The sequence below is a fragment of the Falco cherrug genome, chromosome 3, assembly GCF_023634085.1.
Source record: "Falco cherrug isolate bFalChe1 chromosome 3, bFalChe1.pri, whole genome shotgun sequence".
NCBI classification, from domain to species: domain Eukaryota; kingdom Metazoa; phylum Chordata; class Aves; order Falconiformes; family Falconidae; genus Falco; species Falco cherrug.
This window is the reverse complement of record NC_073699.1, coordinates 12,435,340-12,456,727: the sequence shown is the minus strand read 5'-3', so window position 1 is coordinate 12,456,727 and position 21,388 is coordinate 12,435,340. Positions and strand designations below refer to the sequence as shown.

The 21,388-nt window shown below is 47.0% G+C and overlaps 1 protein-coding gene and 1 long non-coding RNA gene across 2 annotated transcripts in view; one reads left to right on the top strand and one right to left on the bottom strand.

The window, feature by feature from the left end:
• Positions 1–15,260, bottom strand: part of ANKH (ANKH inorganic pyrophosphate transport regulator) — a 110,505-nt gene extending 95,245 nt beyond the window's left edge. Inside the window, exon 1 of the mRNA XM_055704584.1 lies at positions 15,128–15,260. Within this exon, the coding sequence (XP_055560559.1) occupies positions 15,128–15,223 (96 nt within the window). The 5' untranslated portion in view covers positions 15,224–15,260. The remainder of the gene's footprint in view (positions 1–15,127) is intronic.
• LOC129735570 (uncharacterized) lies at positions 15,195–18,370 on the top strand. The gene is made up of 2 exons (XR_008731324.1): positions 15,195–15,319; positions 16,910–18,370. It is a non-coding gene; the product is annotated as an uncharacterized LOC129735570 (long non-coding RNA).
• The last annotated feature ends 3,018 nt before the right edge of the window (positions 18,371–21,388 follow it).

Sequence of the window (21,388 nt, the reverse complement as noted above, 5' to 3'; positions counted from 1 at the left end):
CTTTCTGCCCCCCAGAAAACAGGAACTCTTTGTGTTAATATTTCAGGCAGCCATTCATATTTGTTAGGAGACAACTCTGCTTTGGTAAATTTAAGAGATTTGCAATCTAAACTCATGAGAGTGCTAGGCAAGCCAAAAGCTGTCTGCTGCTGAAGCTGTTATTTCACGAGCTTGTTTATTCAGAATAATTTCTCCTAGCTGCATGTTTTGTTTCTTCCCGTCATAAAGTCAGCTTGTTGCTTCCTTACTCTCCTCCATGCTCTGCTTTATTTTTTTCTTCATTATCAACTGCTGTAGAAACACTATCAAGAATTTCTGTAAGGTGGGGAAGACTTTCAAAGAATCTGAAGATCAATGTTGGCTCAGCACAAGTTTATTTTAGAGCATGTGATGGGTCTGGCTCACAAAGTGCTATTCATGCCATCCATCCCGGATTTGGAACAAGCCTACCAGTTTAGTTATGACCTAGAAATGTCTGAAGCCAAATTATATATAGCAATTTGGAAGTATTTATAATGTTAAGAATGGTTATAAACATCTTCAAAGTCTCTCAAGTGATGCACAGGTTCGCAATGGACATGTTTCTGTCTGAAGCCTACAGTGAACACCCGAGTTCGTGACGCCTGGACCTCTGCACACAAGGCATTCATGCCCATGTACAAGTGACTGAGCTTGACGTGCCTCTCCCAGGTTTCCTCAAAGGATTGCTTTGCAAAAACACACCAAAGAGCAGAAGTACTCTCTGATTCAAAAGAGATTTAGCTGAGATTAGATTCTTTCAGCACTCCAACATCTTTATCTCTGCCCTTGCAGGTAAGAAAACATCACTGGTCAGCTACAGCAATGAGACCTATAAGGCAGGATGAACAGGCATGTGAGGAATGCAAGCAATGCTATTCTCGCCTGCGATCCAGAAATTGGCTTTAAGACTTAGTGAGAGAATAATCACCCTGACCTTCGTTTGCAACATCTTAAAAAAAACCACCAGTGAGGGCAGCAGGCATTTACCATGTGCCATCAGATGCCAGCACGCAGGGAGAAAAATTTCACTGCTTCTACACAGCATCGTGCTGGGCAGGAATTCAGAGCAAGGCACTGGCGTGAGGATGAGAGGGAGCCACAGGTCACCAGCAGTGGCAGAGCAGTCACAGCCATGTCCCGCCAGCACTGCGACACGCCTGGTCCTAAAGAAAAAGTATCTGAACCAGCCTGACCCAGAGCTGGCCTGACACAGTGGGATGTGAAAGAGGAACAGAGACAGCTGGGTAGCACGTTCCCTGGTACCACAACTGCATGTCTGGAGGAAGAAGAAGAGGCAAGTACGGACGCTTTGCTAGATAAAGTCTTGCAGCTTTACAAAGCTCGCATTCTTCGCTTGAAGCCTGGCTGCCTCTTAAGAGATAAATACCTGTGCATGAGCTTAACCCAGGCCTGAATGTAAAGCCCACAAACATCAGAAAGATTTCTAGTTAAGCATTTCCCTTGCTGAACCGCGCCTCTTGTTTGCAAGGAAGGAATCTGCTGGGGCCAGGCGGTGGCACCTTGCTGTCATGATTGCGGTGGGCTGCTTGCCTGCAAACAGCTTTGGGATGTGCTCTGGAGGCAGCCCCTGGACAGGCACAGAAAAGGAGAAGTAGAGAAGACAGAAGGGAAGCAGATATTTGAAGATTACAGACTACTCTGGAGAAAAGAAAGGACTGCAAATGGGTGGCAGGGTGACAAGGAGCAGGCAGGGAAGGAGGGTCAGGAGCTGTCCAGGGCTACAAACCACTGCAGTGGCATGGGAAGGCCCAACCCAGGGCTGAAACCAAAAAAATCCTCAGTTTTAAACAAGTACGTATAAACAAAGTGCCAAAAAAAAGACAGTAAGAGATGACATTTATGATGCTCAATCCTTTTGGGTTCAGCTTGGCAGGCTGCAGACGCCAGACTGTTGCTTATGCAGCACCACTGCGTGCTGCCATGCAGGCATTCAGTGGAAGGAAAGTGAAGGATTGAATTGTGCGCTGCTCCCCATTTTTATATCCTGTTTCTCTCCTTCTCAATGGGATGTTGTCGTTCTTTCACAAAGGGATCACAAGACAAAGGGGTATACACAGAAGATTAGAGGTTACAGAATCTTACCTGGCCAAAACAGAAAAAAGAAAAGTGTAGAGGTATTTGATGCTAAATGTCACAAGACTATAGAGGCACTATTCTTTACAGAGCACAAATGAGAGACACTCATGCTTGTAGTTGCCTTTGACACCAACTCCCAGAAGCTGCAATAATAACCTCTTGCAAAACGGCTACTAATCCTTTTTTGTAACCGCTCCAAGCTGTCTGTGCATCCCTCACCCCTATGCTGTGTCAACAGCAAACTGAAGCAGTGCTTAGGGTCCCTAACGCTATAAGCATGTTAAAAATAAAAAAAAAGTAGTAATTCAAATATCCTTTGTTCTTCTGGCCGTACACATAACTACCTCCCTGTCCAGCCAATTTGCTTATATCTTGCCATAGCAGGCCATACTGAGCTCTCAAGAGATAAGGCAAACTCACTGTATTCATATCTAATGGTTTCAGGTGCTGCTACTATTCTTATCTGCTCTTGAAAAAAAGGTCAAGGATATTAGTAAGTCATGTTTCTTCCTCCATTTATTTCTACAGTTCAGCGCAGGTTATCCTGTATCGCCACTGGATGAGTATTGCTTTAACATTCTTCTTGGTGCTGGTCACAGAGAACCTGATTGCCTTCTCGTTAGCTAAATTTACACTGGCACGCCTCCTTTGTATACTCTAGACTTCCAGCGGGACAAAGGAGGAAAAAATACCTAGTTTGTTACTTAGCCAGCTATCAGTGATGAAATTATGGCCCTGCAGCCACTGTGTCTGTAAGCATCTCAGCCTTTCTAGTGTGAGGAAAAGCTTTCATGACCCGAGAGGCACTTGCTGGACAGTGGGACTTCTGGGATGCGCTGGTACTTCCAAAGCCAAAGCTGTCAGGCTCTACCCTTTCAGGCAGCTTCCCTCTTGACCTAACCCCTCTCTCTTACCACTCATTTCCCCTTTCAAATCAGTGGATGCACACAGAATACAAACAGTCTTCACATCTGCAGATTACTGCAAGCACAAGCAAACCCTTGGCGCTGAAGTCACAAATATGTAACTTAACATGAGGTTTTCTTCACGAAGTCCCGAGGCAATGATTGTGCCTTTGCTAGCTATTTTCTCCTTAGTGATGCAACCACCCACAATGCGGTAAGAGCTTGCAGCTGACAAAAAAGGCATGCTGCAATTTTGAAAATCTAGCCCACAACTATACCGGCCTTTTCCGGACAGCGATTCAAAGCTCACCAACAGGTCAAGCCTACAGTAAGAAAATGTCAAGCAGGTTACCTGCTGTGATTTCTCATAAATTTATTAAAGAGAGAAATGTTGGCCTCTGCACAGTATTAGTAGAAAAAAACCACACTACTTACACATTAGATCCAGAAGGCACTGCTGACGAAAGCTCTTCCCAAGACTATTATAATGCTGGAGCATGTCCTAACCAGTAGACCATTGATTGAATCTCAGAACACTCATATAAGAACAAGACTGTGAATGCTAAAAGGTCGTCATGCTTTCATGCTTTGAAATGAAACACTCTGAAGCAAAATGACTGCCCGCAAAAGTATATAAAGAACAGTGATGCAGTGATGAGGGGTGCTCTCAAGGTCACATTGTGTACAGATGAAATCCATGTACAATGCCATTGATTCAAAAATAAAACAGCATTTGCACATGCAACCACTGTAATAGCATGTAACCAGAGGCAACTTAAACTGTGACACATCAGGCGCACGTGCGATTACCTAAGCAGCCCTATGCACACCTCTTGCCCTTATTTCCTTAACCATTTTGCTTTGCATAGAAGCCAGTAAGTAATCCAAGACTGTACATTAGCACCACTCAGTGTATAATTCTTCTATAAAGGCAATCTCCTGCTCACAACGCAGTATGTACATGTGCATGTGTATGACAGAAGTACCTGAAAAATGTATATATCTGTGGCAAACAGAAACCTTTTTGTGGATGACTACCTTTGGTGTCTTGAGGAGCTGAAAAATGTTTTGTGGTTTGGAGTTTCTTTCTCTTCCAAAGCACACGCTTAAGATCATGAGGTTGTTATGTTCCAACATAAATACAGGGGAAGCTGACAGTGCTGTCATACTGAGTTTGGAGCCCCACATTACCAGTTGTTTTATACTACTGAAGTGCAGAGAAGAAACAGCAGACACGTCCCTGTGACCGTACAAAACCAAGGACAGCTGGGGTTATTTTGACAGGCTTCAAAAAACTATGAGCAAGAGAGGGCAAAAATAAAAATTTCATGAAGAGGATGTTCCAGATACTCAGATTGGAAGATTTATTCCCCACCACCTCAGGCCACGCAAATAGGGAAGACCAGCAACCCTTCCAAGTACATCACCTGGTATGTCCACTTCTGCTGGGCAGAGCTGGTGGCAGGTTTGAAGCCACCTCCTTAACTGGCCTCTTGGGCTCAGCGGGTTGCAAATAATCCTAATGTTCAAAGTCATCTCCAAAATCCCATGGTGGGGGAGGAAGTGGGATGGACTGATGGAGTAAGTTACCAAAGCAAGTAACAGGACAAGGGTGAAATAGATGGGCTCCCTGGTAGCAATTAGGGTGAGGAGCTGCCACTGCAGGCTCCAGCCTGGTGACAAAGCCACACAGATGTCTGCATAACTAAACCGCTCCAGCACCCACAACCAAGCAAATCAAAGGACCTGCAGAACTGAATTAGAAAGACAGTAAGGGTGCAGGGCTGGGCAGGCATTTCACAGTACCACAGAACCTGCAACGTCCCCTGTGCTTGTTGAGTCTTTTCTCGCGGCAGCTGTGCCTTTAAGCCCTTCAAAAAACTCAGCAAGCCTCCAGTTTAAAACCAGAGCTAAGATCTCGCGTACTTCCAGACTGAGAACATCTCAAAACTCCACTTCTCTCATACTGGAAAGGTCCCCGTATTTTTTGGTACGGTCATTTTGTTTGGATTTGTTGTGCTCAGCTCTGCTGGGGAGACCCCAGCGGTGCATATTGCTCACCCAGGCAGCAAGGGGCACACCACTTCCACTGCACACTTCTGCAAGGAACAAGACAGGGGTTCACAGTCGGTATGTCTATTGGTAGCTCCGGGTTCTCTCCCTAGCAAGTGCTCTGTATGCTGCATCTGGGAGGTGTCGTGTGAAAGAGTGCTGTAAGAAAACTCTATCATGATCAGTAATCCTTGATAATAGAAATTCTGCACCTCCTGAGATCCAGTTTTTGTGTATTTTACCTTAGTGTGTACGATTTCATAGGAAGAGGCCACACTAACAGCCCGTAACTACATGACCCTTCTGGACTGCACTGAGTATCTTTGAGGAGTGTCTGGTTCCCAAGCTGCCTGTCTCCCTCACCAGGAGACGTGGTCTTCAGGTTTGACCCACCATATCCAGCATTTTACAGTGACCACAGCACTCTTTGCTCTCGGTGACGCACTGAATTTGAGCCTACATAACATGCCACCACCACCACCACCACCCAACACCGTCCAAAGCACAGCGCTCTTCATGCCACATTTTAGAAGGAACTGATGTGTGAAAGGGAACAAGTCCTGCTTTTTACTTGTAAAATGATCTGGTAAACTTTTCAGTCTAAATTGTGTGCAGCTCCCCCAGTTTCTCTCAGTGCTCCTCGCTACGTTCTCCCCATGGCAGTGACCCAGCTAACCCTGTCTCCCCTCCTTCATAACCACACTGTGGTTCATACAACCGTAGATGGTTACTGAATTCCCTTTTTTGTCCAAGCTATAAATGCTTCGTTTCTATAATCCTTCCTCTTACCTAACTCACATTTTCCCCCCCTCTCACCTGAACCGAAAATGTGAACCGTCTTCCTGCCCTGTAATGCTGCTAACTATTAATTTTCTTTTCAAATGGGCTAAATGCTTTTTAATTGGTAACACGCTGACAGAGGAAATGGTAACGATGGACTTGTGCGGGAGCCTGCCTTTCATCTGCAGGACGGCAGATTTGAGATCAAAGGCTGCCAAGTTCTTGGAGCAGGTTGGTATGCTGCGGCAAGGAAAGTGTTTGCAATGAGGAGGGACCTGCTGGAGGTGGATCAGAGCTACCTCACCGTGGCTGGCCATGGCTGCAGGAACTGCAGCTGCTGCTCGCTGACAGGGAGGTTATAAAAATAAGATACTGTTCGCCGATACGCAACAGAATGAAGGAGACGTAACGCGGCGTAAGTAAGAAATGAACAGGAAAAACAGCCCAATAAAATCTAAACGTAAATCCTGTATTTTCAAAGAAGAGGATGGCAAACACCACAATTAAAAGAAACAAGGGAAGAACAGTGGGTGCCGTGCAGTTATGCCCCTTATACATACACACACTGCCTGTCTGACTAGATGAAGGAAAAAAAATCAGTCCAGGCTGGCACGTGCACACCTGCTTTGGCCAGGGTAGGTGGGGAAAGCTGTGCAGGCACACAGTTCAAAGGCCAGCACGTGAAAGCTCAGGTATGGCCTGCATCTGACTTCATTCACTAATTTAAGTACAAAACACAGGCAAGAAGGCCAGAAGACAGACCACCTCCTAGCCAAAAGCCTTCCAAATTATCTGTCAGCAAATGTGCTGGCACATGCTTTGGTGAGGTGAGCTTTCAGCCCCACAGAACCCTCTGCTTTAAGGAATATTTACAAGCAGTAGGAGACAGGTAACTAAAAAAACATGTAAACATAAATAAGCTCTCCAGCTTGTACAGATGTGAATTTTCTCTGCATCTCCACTGGAAAATTTTCTGAGCTCTGCAAATTGAAAAAGGTTGGAAACAACTGCCTTAGCAATCCAACAGCATTGCAAAAAAAGCTATGTGAAGCAAATCACTTGAAAATAAGTTGCGTCTTGCAGTTTGTTTGCTTCCCACGCTAAAAGCTGAACTCTTGCTGAACTACTACATCAGTAAAGCAAACTGAGCATTCTGGACAACAGTGACCACCCTTTCTCCAACAGTAACACTCCTGCCAAATCAGAAACAGTGACTTTTTTGCATCATCTTGAGGAAAAACAACTCCCAGAAGCTGCAGTAATAACCTCTTGCAAACAGCTACTAATGAATTGGCACTTGAGACTTCATGCCACTGCAGCACTTATTTTTTAATAAACTGGTCTTAACTCTCCAGTATTTTTCCTTTGTCCTTTCCTAGAATGCTCTTGAAAAGGCTACAGAAATCAACTGTGGTTTTGCAAATAAAAATGCTGCACTTCATCCCTCTTTGGAAAAAAACGCGTGTTTACACCTGCAATTATTCTTAGTTAATGTTTCATGCAGGCACTTTTATTCTGCACTACATCAAAAAGGAATTAATCCAGAAAAACTGCATATGCGGACATACTCCAAAGCAAGGTAGCAAAGTTCTGTGGGAATTCTGAAAGAGAAACGATATCATAGAGGAGACAGAAGACAGGAGAACAGCAGAGCTTTACTGTTTCAGACACCGAAGTTCATGGGTCATTTAGGTCTCCTGTTCTTACAGTGGTTCTTTTTTAATTCCCTGGCTAATGGTTATCTGAAAAGGCAGCAGCAGTGTCTAAAACCATAGCTACAGCAATACCATGTCAGTAGAAAATCAAGCAAGCAGAAGGAAGTGTAATCTGATGATCTAATCGCATATTCACACTCCTGTTTCCCTCTCCCCCAAATCCACAGGTTTCCCAGGTACAAATAGGATGAGGCACCAATAGTTAGTTAGATTAGTTTGTTGAAATCTAAGCTCATGACAAATTTTCCATAATTTTTTCTAAGAAACACATGTTCTGATATGCCATTTTCACTGGAACTGAGCTCAGCAGTAATAGATATGTTACTTAAAAACATCACAGATTTCTCAAAGTAGCTACAAAGCAAAAGCTGTTTGGAATTGCTCAATTTTATGCACGGAGGTTTCTGCATGAGCTGGCAGATATATTTAAATTTTCTATTTATACAGCAACTTACATCCATGTTTTACAAACATGAAGGACTAAACTTTGTAAATGCCTTGTAAAACACATCACTACTTTAGAACCGACAAAACTCACATAAAGAAAGAGACAAATTTCTTGCCTACGATCAAGATAGGAAGTCAATTAACAGCTAGAATCTGCACTTTCAGAGCTGGAGCCTTGCGTACATGCCTTCTTTGCATATAAAAAGTCACTTGTCTTCAAATGGTCATAAGATTGGTCATGTCATCTAAGCCTCTGTATAAAACCACATTCTCTGTGCAGCAGCAAAATGATCGAAGATTAAAGATAAATCGGTTCAGACCGAATCAAATGCGAAGAGAGATCAGCTTTCTGGGTTTTGTGAAAATGAAACCAAAAGAAAAATGAACAAGAAACCCCCTGAAACAAATCAAATGGTCTGTTGAACTCAAACCCAAAAGTTTTACTTTGGGGATTTCTCTCCATGAAGCAGAAAGTGGTTCAAACCCCTCTCAGAACTTCAGTTTTCAACCCATGTTTTAACATAGGCTCAGGGTATTTTTATCCCTTCTTTCTGATGCTGTCTTAGTCTACTAGATTTTCACTGGCACGGAGGAGAACCCAATTCTCCCATCTCTGAAATACGCACCAGAAGTATTTGGCCACCCCATAATGCTTTTTCAGTGAATATCCAGTGATATTGTGACTGGAGTATCTCCAGAGAAGGCTCTCCACCCCAGAGACTAGGACTTGGGACTGCTTGGCAAAGTGGTAAACGTACACAGGTCTCCCACTCCATCGGTTACTCTTCTGGTAGGGAGAACTGTTTCTAGCCCACAGACCTGAAAGTTTTACTTTCCAGCAACCTGGTGGGCAAATATCTGAATTCACAGGTTTGGGATGAATTAAACTACTTCAGAAACAAGTAAGTGGCTAGTTGGTGCTGCAAGGGGTTGTTTCTCCCTCCCTCCCTCCTTGGAAACAGGCTCTCTGCAGCTATACAGCTAGCCAACTGCTTCAGCATGCTTCATGGGTAGCATCAAGTACAAAACCTCCCAGTTCTTAACAGCGAAGGGTATGAAAAGTCCAGACAAGTCCTCAGAGCCAAGGTGACACAGCCATGGGAGGTGGGAAGCAATGTGAACGGGAAGCAGGGAACCGGAGGGTTTTGGGAAGAAAGGAGAGGGTAGGATGAAAAAAGAGAAGGTACTGACAAATGAAGCATAACACAGCTCCTAGCTGTAGATTATGTATTTTACACTATGGCGACATGGAGCACTGCAGGGGATGGACACCTTGTTTGTAGGTTCATTCTCATAATTTCTAGTATCATCTGCAGTCTTCAGCGGTGACAGCCCCACTGCTCTCCATAACCTGTTCATTTGGTACCTTATGTGCTATAAAATGCAAATACATATTGTTTTAGCTGCGAGGAGTATGTGCCTCTGTTCTCCTTGCTGTGAAACTCCACCAAATGCTCTGCATGACCGGTGAATGCAATGCCTGGTAACTAATGCGCGCTGCAACTAATGTAGACATATAAGCCTAATTAATCACTCGTGTAGTCCCAAGAATCGTCTGTGTGGTCTACAGACCACTTAGCACTGGCTTGAAAACCTCCAGTGCTTGGCAGACGACTATTTAGGAGTTAAGGCTGTAGGGTTCAGGCTGGCATGCAAAAGTAAGGAGAGCTGCGCTGCTTGGAAGAACCTCTCTGAATTCAGTACTGAGGTACAAATTCTGAAAATTACTGCTTCAGGTGTGTGTGGTTTGGGTTTTGATCCTTCATACAAGGTCTCTCACTTGGATTTTCTCACTCCAAACCGGGAAGTTAGATGCACTTCACCGATCTTCCCTAGCCACAAGACTATTTGGCTTGTGAATCCTGCAGGAGAAATGAATTCCTTCAAAATGTTACCATGGAAAACTAAAAAAAAAAATATAATAATAATTAAAAAATTAAAAATATTCTGTTCATAGTATACTCTGTAGATGTTTGCTTCTTCAACACAAGTTCATCTAAAATTAATTTAAAATGCTGTGTAGTTCACATTCATTTTAAAAAATAGGGCATTTCCATCACCGTACCCTACTAATAATATGTTTGTGGTAATAACACAGTCATGGTCTACACCAGTTATAAGACCTTATTAGCTTTCTTGTTTATATGGTATTTAAGTCCTACGTGACTTAAATGAGTCCCTGACCTCTCACAACAGCACTAACAGGAGTACTTTGCACTCATATAGCACCTTTCATCTCGCGGCGCTTCTGACACATGAATTTTCCTTACACCCCTGTGACACACAGGTAGGTGCCTAGGCACACTTCAAAGGCAGGGGAACGGTGCCACAGAAAGGTTACACAACTTGGCCCACATCCCCGGTGAACAGCTGGGAATGTGACCTCTCCCATTGCTTGTTCTGAACGTCCAGACAATAACACCTACCCCAAAAACGAGCTTCAGAAAGCATCAATCAGAATGTTTAACCCCCTACTAAGTTTGCAAACGGCATGGGCAGACAATAAGCTCACTAATTCTTTTTGATACATTATTCATGACTTGTTCTCCTTTTCTGGCAACACTTTTTTTTATTAAGCAAAACCAGAAAACATTCAAATACAAGAAAAAAAGTTTGTTTTTCAAGCAATTATTGCAGAATAACTCAGAATCCAAAATGTTTAGCGCTTCCTTTACAGCTCGCCTATTTGATCCCAACCACTACTCTATGCGCGATGTACGGCCATTTTTCTGCAGGACCAGAGCTTGTGAGTGACCTCAAGAGAAAGCGGCAGCAGGACTCTGCTTGCTCAATTTTAGTTTCCAAGGCCCCACAAGCCACTGAACAACATTACGTCTGTATACTTAACGGTTACGTTGGCACATAAAACTGCCCAACCAACAGCAAAGGCCAGCAATTGAAAGAAATGATTCAGGGGCTGGGTATGTGATAGCCAGAAAAAAAAACCCTCCCACTGTTGCCGCTGATAATTGAGGGACTACTGCAGACTGGCCCCGAGTTCAATATATTGCTCTCTGCCTGGCCTTGTGAGCAGCAGAGTTACCAGTGACATTTGCAAAATGTATTTAACACTGCCTAGGGCTGGTTCTGCGCTCCTGAGAAAGTTACTGAACTAACGCGCACCTCAGTCTTCTCCCTTTATACTAAGGCTAATGCAAATGTACACATACATTACAAATCAGGCCACCACAACGTATGTGAGCAGCTCTGAAACTGTTAAAAAGAAAACTGATGTGGGTGGTGACACAAAGGGTAATGGTGGTATTATTTACTGAGTGAGTTGAGGTTGTGTTGTGCTCCACCACACAGGAGCAGTTTATTTCCAAGCAAGTACTTCCAACAGCATTTTTCACAGGAGCTGGGATTTTTTAATGCAAACTCTGCCCCCCCCACAGCTGAGCTCTAACTAAAACACTAATTATTGTGAATCTCAGGATAAGATGCTGAGAGTCGAATGCTCTCACCAGCAGACTGCAAAGGGAGAATCTCTCTTCTGGCGGTGTTAAGCTCTTGGGATGAAGAAGCTCTGTTGTGTATATTCGTGTGTGTGTGCATACAGCTAGAGAAAAATAATTGAATACATGCATGCACACACACACACTCACACACAGACACGTATTTGTGTGGAGAAGGAACGTTCAGCCAAAATATTTAGGACTATATTCTTGAAGGCCTTACGCTAAGAAAAAAGCTATATAGTATTTTATTTCATAAAAGCTATGTAGTACTGTAAATAAATTGTAAGGGAAACCGGTTGCAGAAGTAAATCATGGAAAGTTAGAAATGGTTTATTTCTCAAATCTTCTGGGAACTTACCTGTCTATGCATCAAGAGTACCTTTTTTAGGGGTGGGGTGGTGTCAGGTCTTTGTCTAAGAAGATTTCATGAGGTGAACTGATGAGGTTAGCTCACTAGGTTGGAGTAACTCTCTAATATAGCCTTGTCCTAAAGCGTTAGTGGATTAGGATCCAAGGGTCAACAGGAGGCTCTTCACCGGCTATAGCAGCTCTGGAAGTGACTGCAGAAGCTCAGCTTATTAGTTCTTATGAGCGTTGCTCCTGCACTTTTTACTTCCTACAAAGTAAACACACTTGTCGTAGCAAACATCTTGTATGGGGCAATGGTATGGGCCAGTCATGAACTATGTTCTGGAAATATTCTCTAACCTTACTATAAATTTCCCTTGAAGTAGCAAGAAATCTAGAGACAGCCACATATCAAGGACCTGGCAATTTCCTAGTGATGTTTACCATTGAATGAAACTATTCAACACCCAGAAAAGCCTCTCAAGGTAAAAAGAAAGAAAGAAAAAAAAAAAAAAAAAAAAGAGTGAGATTCTCTTTGTTTCTCACTTTTCAATATCAGGTACCTAATGGTACTAGGTTTTGTTAAAAAGGCTCTGCTTTGAACATTCTGCTTCCAAATACTCTCCTCGCCTGACAGAACAATGTATGAACATGACACATCAAAAGGATTTATGACTTACAGCATTTCTTAGACATCTTTTCTTCCCTGGTCAGGCAAGGTCCATTCTCTCCCTAATTATTTACAGTCATCTCTCACTTCTGACCTATAGTTCTGATGTCTCTTTTACAGTATTGTCCAGAGCAGGTAACATTACTTCATGCAAATTTTACTTCCCTTATCATTCTTAGAAATCTTTTTTTATCTGCCACATACATTCACAGAAGGAGGTATGGCAGCCTATTCAGAGCTGGCACACCCATTCTATGTTGCTTCAATTCAGCCCTGTCATTAAAATTATTACCATTTTGTAGAGCAAAAAGGTGACTGGCTCAGCCAGTCAGCATATTTCCAGCCACAGGAGTGCAACAGTAATGTCCTATAAGCATAAAAAAGTTCATTTATTATATACAGGAAAATAAAATCCCTGTCCTTTTTTCTGTAAGAGGATCTCTTCAGACCTGGAGTAACTTCGTCCCTGCCTCAGTTTCCTGATTTCCAGGCAGGTTAAGTCTCTTGCTAGGCTGGTACAAAAAACATCCTTCCAGCTTCCACTCCTGGGCTGGGGTTTTCTGCAGGAGTCTCCTTGCTCACTAGATTTCTCCCTTTTCAATTAAACACCTCCTCAGGCTGCCATCTGAGACAGGGGATAACTCCAACTCTCCTGGACGGCCAATCCCATGACAGCTATCAAATAAAACACATTTTCTGACATATTTTGTCCCTAACACTGTCAAAGTTGCTTAGATAAGTGCTTACATGTATCATCCACATGTTAACATCCCTACTGTGTCACCAGTACCCAGCCAGCCAGAAGGCCCTCACTTATAAAGCTGTAACCTCTTGCTTGCTAATTTTTGAAATCCTGGTCCAGAGCACACTGAAGCCAGGGGGATGTTTATTATGGGTTGACATTGATTTTGAATCAAGCTAACCTTGTATGAAGCAAATTGTACACATGCACCTGTCTCAGTTTGCTGAGAGAACTGCTTTCAATTTGACTTCTGCTGTATGTTATTAACGTGGTACAGTTATTAGCATTTAAATCACCTTTTCCCTTGTCATTTCTATCTCTAGTTCCCCCCCCCCCCCCAAGTACAATTTATAGAACACCGAGTTAGCAGGAAAGTATGTAGTCGTTAGACAAGGATGGAATTGCATTTTTTTAGTATCGTGGTTTATTTAAATTTGAAAGACAAGGAAGCAAAATGCGATTAACAGACACAGGCATGACAAACATTTTATTAATGTTAGCTATTTTTTTTCCCACTGTAATATTTTTCCTATCACTTTCTTCTTTACAAACGGTGAAGGTACCCACTAATTTTCTGGTAGATTTGCTCAAGGAGCATGGGAACAAGTGCCTATCCTGCTTAGAAAACAGGAGCTTCTCAGCAAAACGGAGCGACTCAGGACAAGGATAAAAGCTATTTGAGGTGCAATACTTGACGTGGCTGCCCAGCTTAACGCTTGTAAGTATTAGTGTATACTGTTCTACTAAAAATGTAATGATAGGCTCTATATAGTGCAGCCTGACATGAGACCTGGGCTCTACCTGTCATAAATACTGAAACAAGAGAGCAGGTATTTCCCCACCCCACAGTGCTGTGGCAAACAAGCACCCTGGGTGGAAAGCTCGGGCAGCGGAGGAATGAGTACGTCAAGCACAAAACATGTTTTCAGTGCAAACGCAAGTGGGGATTAGGGGGGCGAAGCAGCAGGGCTGCGTGCGAGGGAGCCGGCCGGCCCGTCAGGGCACGCCGGGGTGTTTTCTCGCTGCCCCAGCGCGGGGACAGCCTGAGGTCACCAGCCCCGCTGGAGAATTTGAGCACGGCCGAGCGCAGCGATCCGTTCACGGCTGGAGTGTGGCGGCAGCCGCTCCTCTCGCTGTGCCCCGACCTGCTGCCCTGTGCCCATCACCGCGGGCTGCCGGCTCACAACACACGGGCGGAGGAGGGGGCGCAGAGGCTCACCTGCCCGGAGCCCCCCGCGCTGCCGCCCTCCCACCGGGACAGCGGCGGCGGGGGCTGCTGGCGGCGGGGCGGGGGGGGCCGAGCCGCTGCGGCAGCGGCAGCGGGAGCGGCAGCGGCGCGGGGCGGGGGCGCGGGCGGGGGGGCCGCGGCGGCCCTGGGCAGCGGGCGGCGGCAGCCGGGCCTGGCTCCCCGCGCCCCCCAGCTCGCCGGGTCCCGGGGCCGAGCCGCCGCCGCCGCCGAGCGGCGCTGCACTGCGCTAGGGGCTGCCGCACCTGAGCAGCCGTGTCAGCGGGGGAAACAACCAGCCCCCGGCGAGTGCATTATGTAATTTCAGATTATATAATCATGAAATACAAGGGGGGGGGGGGGGGAAGGAGAGAAAAACCGACCCCGACCCCGCCGACCCCCGTCCCGGGTGCCCAGCGGGGGTGCGGAGCAGCCCGCGCTCTCCAGCCGCCGGGGCACGCACGGCGGCACCGGCCGCCCGCCGCCCCCAACGGCGCAGGGGCCGCCGTCCCCGCCCGCCGCGATGCGTCGGGGGAGGACGGCGGGGCCCGGCCCGGCACAGCCCGGTCCGCCTCCCCTTCCCTTCCCCGCGGAGGCGCCGAGCCCCGCCGGTACGGCCCTGCGGAAGGGCGGGCGAGGGTCACCCCCGGGGGAGGCGCTGCCTTACCTGCTCCCCGAAGTCGATCGCGATGTTGGTGATGCCGAGAGGGACCAGGAACCGGATCAGGGGCCAGTAGTTAGTGAGCGCTGGAAATTTCACCATAGTCCCAGCTGCGCGGTGACCCCCGGCGCATCTGCCGCGGCAGGAGACGGCGCGGGAGGACGGCGGGGGGGAAGGATGAAAGGGCAAAGGAGGAGGGTGCGTGCGTGTCCCTGTGCGTGTGTGCGAGCGGGGAGGGGGGTGGGGGGGGATAAGGGCGAGGGAGAGGAGCGGTGGAGCCCCCTAAAAATAAAGCAGCAGGGGGAGCGGGCGGGGGGCTGGTCCCTCCCTGCCCGGCGCGGCTCGGCCCTGGCGGGTGCTGGCTGGGCGGCGGGGCGCGCTGTGCTGCCGCCTTAGCAGGAGACCCGGCAGATCAAGTCCATCCCCGCCGCCCTCCTCCCACACAACAATGATCCGCCGCCGCCGCTGCCGCCGGAAAAAAAAAGAGGAGGGACACCGCCGCCAGCCACTCGTGCGGGCAGCGCTGCCATCCTCGGGGCGCGGGGGCCAGGGGAAGGGCCGGGCCGGGGCCTCCCCCCCGCCTGACGCTCGCCGGCGGCGCCGCGCAGGAAAACACCGCCCTCCTCCCCGCCGCGGGGCCGGTGCAGGCCGCGGGGCCGCGGTGCGGGGCCGGCCGCCGGCGGAGGTCCCCGTGCGGGGCGAGGCCGGCGGCGGTGCGGCGGGGCCCGGCCGCTGGGCGCCGCTCCCCGGCGCGGGCTGCCGGAGCACGTGGGTTTGACACACGCTCGGCAGACGGGCCGGCGGGCGGCGGCGGCGGCGGCGGCGGCGGCGGGGGAAAGAGCGGCACCGAGCGGCTCCTCCTCACGCCGGAGCGGCCGCGCTGCGCCCCGAGGGGCCGAGGGGCGGCGGCCGGGCCGGGCCGGGCACCTGTCCGAGCCCCCCGCCCCGGGTCCCGCCGGGCGCCTGAGCGCCCCTCGCCCACCTGCGGCGGCCGGGGGCGCGGGGGCTCTTCCGGGCCGGGGGCTCGGGCCTCGTGCAGGGGCGCTCGCGGAGCTGCACCGGGGTGCGGGTCCTGAACGGGGCGCTAACCGAGATGTCTGACCCGCGGCTTGTCTTCTGCTCAAGCACCTGACATAAAGTGATGGCGAACGTCTGCCCGCGCAGCCTCTTCGCTCCTCCGGGTCCCTGCCGAGCCCCGGGCGAGGGAACGTGCTTGTGGCGCCGGGGCAGCGCGCAGGAGGCTCCCGCCGGCGGGGAGCGCTGGGGACCTTCGTACCCACGGCCCCGGCACCCGCGGGGCTCTGTCAGCCCGAGGGGTGGGGGGAGGAAGGGCAAGCAGCCCCCTTCTGAACGCGTTGCGGGAGTTTCTCAACGTTTTCAAACTCGCCGTGGGAGTTTCAGGGTTTTGTTGCAGCCGAGTTTCTCTGGGACGTGTAGGTCTGTGGTGTCACCTTCACCTTGCCACCTTCAAGGGGGGCTGACACGTAGTTCAGGAAGGTGGAAGCCCTGTGAGGAATCAGGTACTACCTGTATCTGGTTCTGAGAGCAGCAGTGGATAGCGGAGGAGTGGCGGGCAGCCTTCCTCACCCAAAGACTCCTGTACTAAAATGCTCCTGTGACCAAGAGCCATTCCATGTATTTTGGAGAGTCGACGGGAGGTGAGGTCTGAAAATCCCAGACAGGCAGAGGACAGACTGTGGGGTGGGGTTGGAGTGGGAGAGCCCCTGGCTCCCAAGGTGACTCGGCAAGGTCAGCCCCAGCTCACTGGAGGTTTTTTCCCTCCTACAGCTGGAGTTAGACTCACCTAGTAGCCCTTAAGCTGGTACAAGCCTTCCTTGTGGGCACACAGGAGCAAACTCAAATGCTTACAGGACTGCAAACCTGCCTTCATCCTGTAGCTGACTTCAGATGCCATGGGCATGGTCTCCTGGGGACGATAGAGCAGAGCAGTGCAAGGCAGAAGAGGACAATGAACTGAGAAGAGGGAAGGAAGGCTTGTTTGTGAATGCCTAAGCGTGTCTTTGAATTAAAAGCACTGAATTTTCATCACCCTAAGGAAGATCTAACCATCTCCAGATGGACCAGTGGTTGGTCCACTGGACAGCTTCACACCACATCCACAATTCAGGTTCCAACCAACCAGACTGAAGTTGGACTGAAGCAAAAACTCTCATAAAGATGCAGGGGCCTTATGCCAGCTGCCTTGTTTTACTTGTTCGCTTGCATTGAGCTGGATTACCTGCCAATTTAGATACAGCCTGTGCGTATGCTTATGTGTAAGTTGTAGAAGATCTGCGTAGTATGTCACTCTCTTTGAAGCAAGTCTCATGGCTTTTGATGACAAGGCTGGATATATTTCAAAGTGTTAATTCAATATTAAATTCTGTCTTCCTGAGACTGTATTTAGTTATAGATAACTAATAGCCAGTAACTAATTTCCTCCCAATAGGACTGGATTTCACGGGGGGTGGGGGTGGGGGGGGTGGGGAGTGTGAGGTCATTCCTCCTTGTCATGGATCTGAGAACAACTTGTAGCTGAAATTATGGAAGAATATTACTTACAGCTCTGCATTTTTGCATATTTTCTTGGTGAAGTGTCACTATTTTGTGTCAGTTTAGAGGGATAATTTATTTTTTTTATGGGAAAGAAACCTTTAGTGTTGTTCTTGAGTCAGAGAAAAGTAAAAGTGAAGCCCCAAAGCCACTTGTAAAGACACGGTTTTAACTTTCTATTTGAAATTTTCAGGTGGGTTCATGTTTGAGGGCTACCTCCTTTCACTCCTGGCAAAAACAAGCCACCACAAAATTTAAGCTTCCCGAATCAAAACATTTGGACATTGAGCATGTGGCTCACAGTGCTACCTATAAAGCATACATAGTGATTAATTACATTGTCAGAAAGTTATGTTCAGTCCTGGAAAAACTGAGACACGCGAGTAGTTTAATGGGGTAAAAGAGAAGCATACCCATGTAGGGATTTCTTATGTGTTCATAAGGTAGTTCATACTTTTGAACTCCAGTAGGTGAAGAATCAGGCCCCTTACATCTGTAATTAGTTTTCATCTGATTAACTTTTTCTCATCCTGCTGCCCAAAGCAATAGCACAGTTTATTTTAAGAGTAGTTTACATTTTACTTCCTATCGTGTACTGGAATGTCTTGGGCAAACGTTAACCTAACTGACGCTCTCTTGAGTCCCCTGTATTAAAATCATTAAACTTACTTAATAAACTGTAGGCTATGCTTTAGATTTGTCTGTTTGCTTCCCATTCATGTCTCCTGTTTATGGAATGAATGTAGTTCTTGTGTGCTGCTTTTTCAACCCAGGTCATATTTTCTCCATGAATTCCTTACAGAAACAAAATTATGTTTGGAACCACAGAACAAGAATGGTTTCTCACATCTTGAAGTCAGTAGTTTGCTCAGCTGATGAGCTGAGGAAATAGGTCATTTTAGCTGTCTTGGGCAAAAAGCAGTGATTAGTAATCATTTCCTTTCTAGCATATTTTCTGTTATACTACATTTCTTACTCATATACCAAACACTGTCTGTTTGTTTAATGGAATAAAAAAAGACACAGAAAGGACAGCAGGAAATAATTAGCCATAATCTCTCTGCTTTTGGTAGAGAAATGATCTGGTCCAGGAGTATCTCGAATGGAGCATCTCACTGGAGAAGTCCATGTAAATCAAGTACAGAGCTGTAATATGTTATAGTATAAATGGTGAAATGTATCAGAAAACCCCCTTGTGCCTGGTAACAAAATGTGTCTGTAATTGCTACTTAAGCAACATGGTCAAAGTCTGAAGGTGTCGCCAGCAGCAGATCGTATCAGATTAGTGCATGTTAGCTTTACTCATGCAGTCAGAAAGCCAACATACAGATCAGCATCTGAGCTTGATGATGTGTTAAGAGTCCCAGTCCTTTCCTGAGCTTAAAGGAGGCCCCTCACCACAACTACATGATGGGCATCTTGAGAGGACCCTGCTGTGGTATTGCCTTGCTTCAGAAAGGAGCCTCTATTTCCTTGTTGAGGCTACTGCTAATTACCCACAAGACAAAGATCTTGGGGGGGTTTTGGGTTTGTTTTTGTTCTTTGAATTATTTTTTTTAATCACTGTGATTGGTCTTTCCATCCCCAAGTGGCTATTTAGCCGTCACCTCTGCTTTTTGGAGCTGCTGCCTGTCTTCCAAACCTTATCTTCTACACAGGATTTATTTTTATCTTCTTATAGTCTAGCATTTGAGAAGCATTCATTGTATAAGGAATTCAAAGTAGTGGATAAAATTTTTGAGTCGGTTCTGTAAGAGAACTGATGAACTGGATTTCCTGGCCTACAGAATGGCCAGTGATTCTGGTCTCTGAATGGCCTTGGGCTGGGAGAGAGCAAAGGACAATTGTCTTTCCCTATCTGTTGTCTGGCAAAGTAGAAGGACATCTCCACAGTCATATTCTGCTTCTATCTTAAATAATTCCCTTGCCCCCACCCACCCACCCCACCCCCAAAACAGCTGCCTCTTGCAGACGTAAGTTTTAAGTTGGAACTGGGCCTGATGCATATTTCCAGTTCTTTATACAACGGTGATTAAAACAATAAGATTTTCCTCTGAAAATGTTGTCAAACTATGACTGAATGTTACTGCAGGAATGCTCAGAATGTGGGTCTTGTGCACTTAATGGAAAAAATACTCACTCCTATTCAGTATTGAGGAATAAAACACAAAAACCATCTACCCATTAAATTTTTAGGGGACTGGCTAGACAAAAGCTCTATTTTAAGGAATCTTTCTGACCCAACTGAAGGTTCCCTTCTTTCCCTGGGACCCCAGTTCTGCAGAAAGCGTGTTCCTAGGAAAGATGTATGCTCAGCCTCTTCTTTTGCTGCAGGGCAAAGGAGAGCTGTACGCACATTTTCTCTTCCTAGGTGTAAACTAGGCCTATGTCGCTACAATCACTGTGGGTTGTGCAGAAAGCCTTCATCTCAAAGGGCTGTTGGAACTCTTTGTTTTACTCCTCATGCATCATCCTTAGGATTAAGGGGCACTGTGTTCTTGGGCTGTGTGGCTGGCCATGACTTCTAGGCTATCACAGTTCGTAACTGGAAAGACTACAGAAATGCTGCAGGAAAAGTCTGTATGCTTATATAATATTTTATTCTGTGAATGGGTAGAGCTGAATTAAAAGATCAGAAAACAGCCAAAGGAATTGGGGTTATCAGTCAGACAAGTGTCCAACTAATCCAATTCCAATTTAGCCACAGCTCTGTAGGAAGAATAAAAATGGTCTTTACAATTGACTTGTGTCCCCTCCCTAAGGCCAGTCTGCTGCGGCCACAGCTGGCTTGTCAAGTGTGATAAGGATGGTGCCCCTGCAGGAAACCCATGTCTGGTCTTTTTTGGCTAGCACTGACGCACTGGCAGCTTCAGGCAAAACTGTTCCCCAGATGATGAAGCAGTGAAGCTTCCTATTAATGCTTAATAGACCAAGATAAAAAGAATGTCAGGTTTCAGTGGCACAAGGAGATCCAGGTCACTCAGAAGTGCTTGACTCACTTTTCAGGTGAGAATCAAAGTGCTGTCTTTGGTCACCTGCAGCAGGGGACCAGTCTTCAACATCCCTTCTGTCACAGGGCATCTGGGAGTGTTGGCTCTTTACCCTCCCATCTTCATAGCCATGCTTGCTCCACCACTCGCTCAAGCTCATGGCCTCGGGTAATCCCAGCTGTATGTATGACTTGTGGTCCTGGACTCAGTAACCTTTTTTGTCTTTCAGGCTTGTGTTCCAAGTCCAAAACTGTTGTCTTCTGTTTCTGAGGCAACCCAGGGCATATGGGTCTGTAGCAGCTCTAAAATGATGCAGCTGGTGGGAGCAGCTGCTTTCAAGCTGCGGGCAGGGAGAGGTGGTGATGCTGAACTGCAGCTCCACTCACTCAGGTGACACTGTGCCATTTTTTAGGAGATTCATCCCAACAGCTCCTTCATCAGTGCTGGAGTTGCATAAATGTAAATACTGCCTTGCAGGAGGCCGACTGGACCAGGCTCTGCCTGAGTTGAAGACCTCTCTTTCAAGTGCTTGTAGCATGGCGTCTGCGGTCCTGAGGGACTTGACTGCTTATGAACCTTGTATGCTGCAGAGGGGGATGCATTGTCCTCACATCAGGCCCGAGGCTCTGGCGTTGTTTCATGATCAGAGGGAAAGAAGCATTCTCATCATCAAAGCAAACATATACAAGTGTTGTGTTACCTCAGCACGGAGAGATTTTGTGTT